The following is a 10,000-nucleotide window of genomic DNA, read 5'->3' as shown; positions in this document are numbered from 1 at the left end:
GCTCCCCATCAACCCTCCCCTCGAGCAGTGCCTGAAGGGCACACCTAGTCACGGCAACTTGTATTGATATATTAGGTTGGTTTATTGGTCAATACGTTTTTGGGGGTTGGAACGTGTGAATTCCCGTAGAATTTTGCCGAAAGGTGGGTTGGGTTCCCGTAGAGTTTTTGATTTTTGGCGCGGCAGCCTGTAAAATTTCAAAGATGGCGGTTACATCCGTAGAGTTTCATTGGCTGATTTTAAGCGTTTTTTGTGCTAGTTTTACGCATTTTTGTTAACCACCACTTTGCCCCTGACCCCCTCCCTATTGGCAGTGAAGCAAGATTGATAGCTATGATAGTTAAAAAAAAAAAAAAATTACTATTTGTCATGTTTGCCTCAGCTAAACTGTGAACTCACTCATGGATCACACCACCCCTTCTCTCATGGGTCAGATGAGGCCAAGATTATGCAGTTTTATGGGATGTCGTGGTTTTAGGGGCACTGTTTACTATTAAGGTCAAAATATTGTAAAAAAGAACACCTTTATTGCTATGAATTCCTCACACCATCCCCACTCATCAGGTTTATCATCAATGCCATGTCTTGACGAAATTAAGAGTTTAAAGGTGCAAATTTATTTATTGCTACAGAGACGAGTATATAATTTAATCCTAAGAAATTTGATTAGTTTCCTTTATGGAAGTGTCATGGTTAGCATTTTACATTTATGCCTTTTGAAATAAAAGTAATATGTTAACCTAATGCCAACAGGTAAAAATGTTTGGCAAGTAGACTTAATAACAGGATAGTTAGCTTGCATTGGCAGTTTCCCCGGTTTGCGTCCGGCTCATTCAGTAGATTGCGAGCAACATTTGGCACCTGAAAGCTTTTATAATTTATAAGAATATAATTTTGAAGGTTTACCTTTAATACAGTTGCCATTGCCTTAAATCTTTACCATATAAATGAAGTTGCTACTATCGGAAAAAACAAACTCCGTCCGATGAGCCAATGGTGTGGGAATGGGCATGAAAATGTCGCCATCCGTTTTTCAGTCCCCAACAGCCATGGCATGTACGTACATGCCACCCATCAGCTAGTGGTTAATGTGGAGATTCAGATAAACCATATTTTTCCTAGTAGTTTTAAGTCATGATAATAGCAAATAGTTCTAGTAATAGCACTGAAATTCTGGCCAGATTTTTTCCATTTTAGACATCCAGGTATTTTACTAGGCTAAAATCAGATTAATGTAATGAATTTCACACTATTCACCTCCTGTACTAAATGTGTCCTGTCATAGGATGACTTGAGCTGCTCTTCAGAACAGTTGAAGTTGACCATTGATGGCCTGGACTGTGCAAGGGAGGGAGAGGAATGATCGTCCTTAATAAGCTCTCTCAGGACCTCTTTCTTAATGTCCAGTTGGGATTGAGCTAAAAAGGGAAGATACATGTGTAGTCTTGACTCTTTCCTATCAAATGACATTTATTCTTTCAAAGATGCACCAGGTTCACATGCTGAAATGCATGTATCTGTGCATTCAAGTCATCTTTGTGTGATGTGCACTTAAGTTTTCCTCAAGGCAAGTTTTTCTTCTATCCTTTCACTGAAAGATCATGAATGTCACATCAAAAGGGACAGCAGCGGGTATATATTCTTTAAATTTTCACTTGAGCACCTTGATTGCATGGCCAAGTATGAAGCGATAGTAATGTTGACATCGACTACAAATTGTTTAAAGTAGAACTTAAGAATTCAAAGTATAGCATAGTAAAGTCACCAATGAAAATATATACTATGATCAAATTTTATTAAATGTTTTCATTGCAGATGCCTCGTCGCAAGACTGAGAAGCGCCAGTCGGCCATCGACAAGGTGGTAACCAGGGAATACACCATCAACCTCCATGCCCGCCTTCATGGAGTCAGTTTCAAGAGGAAAGCAACCCGTGCCATCAAGGAGATCCGCAAGTTCGCCAAGCAGCAGATGAACACGGATGATGTACGCATTGACTTGAGGCTTAACAAGTTTATTTGGAGCCGTGGCATCAGGTAAGGATTTGATATTTTGTACCATTTAAGTGTGCATATTGGAATTTGTGTAAAAATTATTGCATGTAAAGTTTCATATTGGTTCATTATATGTAAATATAAACTGCATTGGAGAATCTCCTGGAAAGTGATTAGCCCACCTCACTAAAGTGCTATTTTTCACCTCCTGCACTAAATGTGTCCTGTCATAGGATGACTTGAGTTGCTCTTCAGAGTAGTTCAAGTTAGCCATTGATGGCCTGGACTGTGCAAGGGAGGGAGAGCAATGATCGTCCTAAATAAGCTCTCTCAGGACCTCTTTCTTAATGTCCAGTTGGGATTGAGCTAAAAAGGGAAGATACATGGTGGTTATTAACTCGTAATATAATGTTATTTGATAAAAGATATATCTAATCCCTCTTCTCCCAACACAGGAACCCTCCTTTCCGCGTACGTGTGAGACTTTCTCGCCGCCGCAATGAAGATGAGGAATCCAGCCGCCCATTCTACACCTTGGCAACTCTTGTGCCTGTCGCTTCCTTCAAGGGACTTGGAACCGAGAATGTAGATGAAGGCTCTGAGTAAACTTTGCTTAAATTGTGTGTTTTCATAACCACGGCCATCAGTGTCATATGATTTACCACAATATTAATCATGATTAAGAGATCATTTTGGTAAAGTTTGAAGTTTCTTTTTCACTCATAGAGGTGAAAAGTGTAATCTAAACATGCGTGGATTAACTTTTATTCAGAATATAGCTTATTGATAAAGTACCTGTGAGATATGGTTTATTAAATTGTAGTAATAATATTTTAACTCGTTTGTCAGGTCATAATACTGGATCACACTATAAGGGTTATTGAATGTCACATCACTAACATGAAATCTGTCAGGGGGACATGATTTGATTTTCATATAGTATCGACCATACCAAGACAAAACCAGTTCCATCTGATGTAGCTAGAACTTAGACATGATTAAATAGGGCATTATAAAAACTAGAGGATGAACATTTTCAGTTACATTTCTTGCACAGTATGTCATTACAAGATGGGACATCTGTCAACACCTCAGAACCACTTAAGACAAGTAGACTTAAGCTTCCAGATTTCTCCAGGGAACTTGATAACTTGAATTTGATACCCCCCCCCCCCCCCTAATACCTTGCTCATTTTTGTTGAGGGTAGTTAGGAGACAGAGGCACAATGTAGGGAATTGCCCCTGCCTTGGGCCTTAGCCCAATGCCTTACCGGTATTTTGCAAAATGGTGTGTAAACCCAGAATATTGTTTTAGACTTGGGCGGTGCATGGGACCACGCTGGAGAGTGCGTGCCGTGGTATGTGTTTATCTATATATGGAAAAATGTTTGTAAAAGTATATATACCTTGCAAATACATGCAAGCACACAAACAAATGTAAATGCGTTCAGAAAGAGTGGAGGGCCTGATTTTAGCACACGCCGAAGGCATTCAACTTCTTTAGAAGGAAATGCTCCATTGATGGTTTTCAGACCTCTGCCCCTCCTTTGACCACGGCTGCGACCACTGATACTAATATCCCCTCTACAATGCTTGCAAACAAATTCAACCATTCCAAAACACTCAACCTCTAGAAAGCACCCCTTCCTCTCTCCCAACATTCTCTTCATCTCCTGCTGCACAGTTCTCTTTGTCTACTCCTTCCCTTATTACTACTGTTCATCCTTGGCGTCCTCCCTTTGCAGAACTACTCAACTCCACACCTCCCCATCTTCCTCTCGTCTTTGTCCTTCTACTACCTCTACCTCTGCAAACCAGCCAAGTGGGACTGATTCTTTGATTCCCCCTACAACCCCCTATTCTGAGAATAACCTTCTCTTTATCTACAATAAGGACTGGTCAGACTGAAAATAACTTATTTACCTGCCTTGCTGAATATGATGCAGTGGCAGTACAGTATTACTGTGTTGCCAAGATTAGCTTCCATAGACAGACCTCCCCCATGAGGTTTATACTGGTGGATTGTTTTGTCATGTCTGACCATATCGACCCCTTCCTTGTCAATGTCAGAAATGGCATTTCGGTCACCCAGCCAAACAGTTGCTCCACAGCCCTCTGCCCTCTTCATGTGCCCAACCAGATCATGACCATTCAAATTGCCTTGCTCAGCCAAGTACATGTGGCGATGTAATCCAATGAAATGTATTTTACAGGAGCTGCAATGCCTATAAGCTCGAATGAGGTAGCAGTCCTCAGATTTAAACTAGGCCTCACTCTGAGGCCAAACAAGAAGCATGACAACAGTTTCTCTCTTAACTTGTTCCAAAAGTCTTTTGCTCTGCACACCCACCATCTTCACAAGATATTTTTGCATCTCCCCAGGTATCTCTCCATTATACCCTAAACCATTCTACATCATCTCTCTCTATCCCCTAGTCAAATTCATTTTCCAGTTGAAATCCAGATATTCCAATCTCTACCACTTCCCTGATACCTACCCCTCCTCCTCACTTTGTCATGCCAGGCAACCTAAATGTTCCATGCCACCTTCTACTACATCCTCTTCTGCTCCTCAGATATCTATCTCCTTTTTCCTCATAGGAGAACCTTTGTTTCTCAGTCCTTTCCACCCACTCCCCTCCAGAAACCCTTGAAGACATCCAAAACTTCCTAAAGATATCCCAAAGGAACACTCCTCTCCCTCACCCACCTCCCAATCCCTGTTCCTACATTTCAAGTATTTGCAAATATCCATTCTCCTCCTCAAGTTCCCTCTCTACTGCTGCTAAGTTGAATACTCTCACTCTTATCACAACAATGTCCTTCTCCAAACCCCTCCTCTCCAGACATTCTTCCTGATACTTCACCACCTTCCCCAGTCCCCATTTCTCACACCCTGAATTATTTTCCTACTTCTCCAACAGCCACCTCTAATTTCCTTGAACAATATCTCTATTCCTTCCCCAGTCAGATACAATGTAATTCATTCAATTGCCTTATTTTTCATTTTTCTAATCCCTGCTCTACTATATTTACATCCTTCTTTTCCCTTTTCATTACCATACTTTCGTATAAGACCCTTTCGTCTTTGACATCTAACACCTTCCCCTCTTGCCGAATATTCTCCCTCCTTTTCCAACAGCTATGTATTTTTCCATGAACATTTTTCTATACCTTTCCCAGTAGCAGATACACTGTAATTCACTCAATTGCCCTACCTCTTTAACCCTCCCATTTCTACTAATCTCTACTCTGGTTTCCTTTTTCACTACCATATTATCCTATAATGCTCTCTAATCTTTGACTTTTAACACCTTTCATCATAATCCTTCTTTAACATTTCTTTGCCCTATCTGACATAATATTTTACCATAGTGCTATATGACCTTTGATTGTTTGCAAATTAGTGGTTTTAAACATTAAACCATTTACCCTTCATAGGGGCATTAAGGCTTACCACTTCATCAACTAGCCTATCTGAATTAAATTTTGATGGTTTTCCCACCCCTACCCCTCCTTTGACCACTGATACAAATACACCCTCCTCAATGTTTACTGATAACACTCTCCATTCTGAACCATCCACCCAGATTATTACCCAACCTCCAGAATGCACCCCATCCCCTTCTATTCTCCATCTCCCACTGCACAGTCTTTAATGTCTACCCCCTCTTCCCTTATTACTACTATTCATCCATATTGCCCTCCCCCCCACAGAACTACTACTCTTCCTCCTGCCTTCATCCTTCTACTGCCTCTACCTCTGCAAACATGTGGCCCAGCCAAGTGGGATCGATTCTTTGATTCCCCCCACAGCCCCCTACTCTGACAATATCCTTCGATTTCATCAGTGCCTTCGTTGCTCCAATCGCTCACGTCTAGTCAGTTACATCAGAATCTCAAGCTACCTGACCTTACTAGCAAAACCATTCCTGCCAAACCTCGCCTCTCTCTTGCGCTGGGACGATTTTATTCCCCAACTGATTGTCCCTTATATGGCAAAAACTAGTTAGACTGTAAAAATGAACTACTTACCTGCTTTGCCAATTATGATGCAGTAGCAGTGCAGTGCTACACTATTCCTTCCAGAGGCCAGCGTAAATACCCTGCCAAGATGAACTTCCGTAGACAACCTCACCCATGAAGTTTATATTGGTGGATTGTCCTACCATATCCGACCATGTCCACCCCCTTCCCTGTTGATGTCAGAAATGTTACTACTCCACAGCCCACTGCCCTCTATGTGCCCAACCTGGTCATGACTATTCAAATTGCCCTGCTCAGTTATGTACATGTGCCAACTTTGGTGACTCCATAACATAATTTATAGAAGCTGTTCTGCCTATAAGCTCAAATGTGAGGTAGCAGTTCTCAGATTAAAGTTAGGCCTTACTCTGCTTGAGGCCAGACAGGGAATGCAACAAGGTTTTTCTCGATCTATTCCAAGACAGTCCTTCGCTCTGCACCACTGCCCCCATCTCTACAAGATGTTTCTGCATCTCCCCCAGTATATCTTCCCTCTACTCTGAACCATTCTTCCTCTACTCTCCCTATCCCCTAGTCAAATCCCTTTTCTATTCTAAATCCAGATACTCCAATTTCTACCACTTCTTCGTTACCTGCCTTTCCCTGCCCTCACTTTACATGTCACACCAGAACACCTAAACATTATACTCAATTTTCACCTTCCACACACTCTCCTACACCCTTTTCCTCTGCTCCTCAAAGTTCTATTCCCTCTTCTCCTCACATGAGATCCTTTGTTCCTCAAACCTCCCTACCTAAAATCCTCCAAATATTCTAAGACGTGACCCAAGAAAATGTTTCACTCTATCATCCACCCTTCAATCCCTCTATTCCTATTCCCTCTACATTCAAAGTATTGCTCCCCCTCAATTTTACCCAACTCTTCTTCCTCCCACTCCGTTTCCCAACACACCATTCCCTCTCATTTCCCCATGATCCTTACGAGAGGCACTCGCCTGGATGCTATTCCTTCTTTACCCTTTTCACTACCATACAACGCTCTACAAAGTTTGGCATCTAACATGTTTTGTCCTAAATGTTAACTTTCAACCTTTCTGCCACAATACTTTATCATAATTCTGTATGACCTTTTCTTGCCTGGGGGCTTTGCCCCCCAAACCTTGCTCTGTTGCTATAATTTGTATACTGCTAAGCAATAGTACCAGTAATGTTAATAGTGATGACTTTAGTAGTAGTAGTTGAAGTAGTGGTAGTAATAATAATAATAGTAGTAGTAGTAATAGATGTAGAAGTAGTTGTAGTAATAGATGTAGTAGTAGTGATAGTAGTAGTTGTAGTAAATGAAATAAAATTAAAAGTAGTAATAGTAATAGAAGTAGTAATCATAGTAGTAGTAATAGTAGTAGTCATAGTATCACGATCAACACTCACATCGACTGCCCATCAGAAGAGCATTAATAATTTTGAATCAGTAAATTGGTTCCTGTGCTTCTTTCTAAAAAAAAAAAAAAAAAAAAAAAAAAAAAAAATATATATATATATATATATATATATATATATATATATATATATATATATATATATATATATATATATATATATATATGCCATGAAACACGATACTGTGGTGAAACTGATTAGTCCTTGTGCTCAATGTTGCTCAAACAAGAAGTGTTATTAAAGTGAGAGGCATCTGCAGTCCATCATTGGTGATGGTGGTGGTAATGCTGGTAATAGTAGTAATAGAAGAAGAGAAAGTAGTAGTAGTAGTAGTAGTAATCAAAGTAGTAGTAGTAATAGGAATAGTAATAATAGTAGTAGTAGTAATAGAAGTACTAGTAATAGTAGTACTAATAGAAGTACTAGTAATAGTAGTAGTAATAGAAGTAGTAGTAATAGGAGTAGTAGTAATAGAAGTAGTAGTAATAGAAGTGTTAGTAATAGTAGCAGTAGTAATAGAAGTAGTAGTAATAGGAGTAGTAGTAATAGAAGTGTTAGTAATAGAAGTAGTAGTAATAGGAGTAGTAGTAATAGAAGTGTTAGTAATAGTAGCAGTAGTAATAGAAGCAGTAGTAATAGAAGTGGTAGTTATAGAAGTGGTAGTAATAGAAGTAGTAGTAATAATAGTAGTAGTAATAATAGTAGTAGTAATAATAGTAGTAGTAATAGAAGTGGTAGTGATAGAAGTAGTAGTAATAAAAGCAGTAATAGAAGTAGAAGTAGTAGTAGTGGTAGTAATAGTAGTGGTAGTAATAGTATTAGTAGTAATAGTAGTAGTAGTAACAGAAGTGGTAGTGATAGAAGTAGTAGTAATACAAATAATAGTAATACAAGTATTAGTAATACAAGTAGAACTAGTAGTAGTAGTGGTAGTAGTAACAGAAGTAGAAGTAGTAGTAATGGAAGTAGTAGTAATGGAAGTAGTAGTAATAGAAGTAGTAGTAACTGAAGTAGAAGTAGTAGAAGTAGTAGTAGTAGAAATAGAAGTGGTAGTGATAGAAGTAGTAGTAATAGAAGTAGTAGTAGTAGTAGTAGTAGAAATAGAAGTGGTAGTGATAGAAGTAGTAGTAATAGTGGTAGTAGTAGTAGTAGTAATAGAAGTAGTAGTAATGGAAGTAGTAGTAGTAATAGAAGTAGTAGTAGTAATAGTAGTAGTAGTAGTAGTAGTAATGGAAGTAGTAGTAATAGAAGTAGTAGTAGTAATAGAAGTAGTAGTAGTAATAGAAGTAGTAGTAGTAATAGAAGTAGTAGTAGTAATAGAAGTAGTAGTAAAAGAAGTAGTAGTAGTAGTAGTAGAAATAGAAGTAGTAGTAATAGTAGTAGTAGTAGTAGTAGTAGTAGAAATAGAAGTAGTAGTAATAGTAGTAGTAGTAGTAGTAGTAGAAATAGAAGTAGTAGTAGTAGTAGTAGTAATAGTAGTAGTAGTAATAGAAGTAGTAGTAGTAATAGAAGTAGTAGTAGTAGTAGTAGTAGTAGTAGTAGTAGTAGTAGTAGTAGTAGTAGTAGTAGTAGTAGTAGTATAATAATAATAATAATAATAATAATAATAATAATAATAATAATAATAATAATAATAATAATAATAATTACAAAAATAATGATAATAATAATAAAAAAATATATAATAATAATAATTACAAAAAAAAAAAAATAATAATAATAATAGTGATAGTAATAATTATAATAATGATAATTATAATAATTAATTAATAAATTATATTGATGTTAAATAATAATAATAAATAATAATAATAATGAACAATAATAATCATAATTAATAATTAGTAAATAAATAATGATTATAAATATTATTATTATTATTATATAAATATATAATTATAATTATTATTATTATAATAATTATAATAATATAATAATAGTAATTATAATAAATAATAATAATTATTATAATAAATAGTAATCATAATTAATAATTAATTATAATAATGCTAATGACTGATGAAGTAACAATAACAATGAGGAAAAGATTAATGATGACAATTCCTCTTCATGTCAATACTGATGAAGATGAAATTTGAAGTTGGCAAAGATATGGAGAACACAGTCAAACTGAACAAATGCACATAGGGAGGAGTACTTGACTCAATAATAATATATTAATTTCTCTCTCTTTTTAATATACCTAATAACACTGAGGGGACAGATCTAATTAAAACAAGGTAAATTCTTGCATTGCAAGAAGTAGTAGTGGTAGTAGTAACAGAAGTAGAAGAAGTAGTAATAGAAGTGGTAGTAATGGAAGTAGTAGTAATGGCAGTAGTAGTAATAGAAGTAGTAGTAACTGAAGTAGAAGTAGTAGTAGTAGTAGTAGTAGTAGTAGTAGAAATAGAAGTGGTAGTGATAGAAGTAGTAGTAAAAGAAGTAGTAGTAGTAGTAGTAGTAGAAATAGAAGTGGTAGTGATAGAAGTAGTAGTAATAGTGGTAGTAGTAGTAGTAGTAATGGAAGTAGTAGTAATGGAAGTAGTAGTAATGGAAGTAGTAGTAATGGAAGTAGTAGT

At 37.1% G+C, this 10,000-nt stretch overlaps 1 protein-coding gene across 2 annotated transcripts in view; it reads left to right on the top strand.

Moving 5' to 3' along the window:
- RpL31 (ribosomal protein L31) overlaps window positions 1–2,612 on the top strand; it is a 4,890-nt gene extending 2,278 nt beyond the window's left edge. Inside the window, exons 1-3 of one of the 2 annotated variants that reach the window (XM_070135751.1) lie at window positions 1,169–1,567; window positions 1,816–2,036; window positions 2,450–2,612. In XM_070135751.1, coding sequence (XP_069991852.1) covers window positions 1,816–2,036; window positions 2,450–2,600 — 372 coding nt within the window. In that variant the 5' untranslated portion in view covers window positions 1,169–1,567 and the 3' untranslated portion in view covers window positions 2,601–2,612. Of the gene's footprint in view, window positions 1–1,168; window positions 1,568–1,815; window positions 2,037–2,449 lie in introns of those variants that run through there. The other variant, XM_027361848.2, reaches the window with a different exon arrangement.
- The last annotated feature ends 7,388 nt before the right edge of the window (window positions 2,613–10,000 follow it).

Source organism: Penaeus vannamei, chromosome 21 (assembly GCF_042767895.1).
Source record: "Penaeus vannamei isolate JL-2024 chromosome 21, ASM4276789v1, whole genome shotgun sequence".
In the NCBI taxonomy this organism is placed as follows: Eukaryota; Metazoa; Arthropoda; class Malacostraca; order Decapoda; family Penaeidae; genus Penaeus; species Penaeus vannamei.
This window is presented reverse-complemented; position numbering and strand designations above follow the sequence as displayed.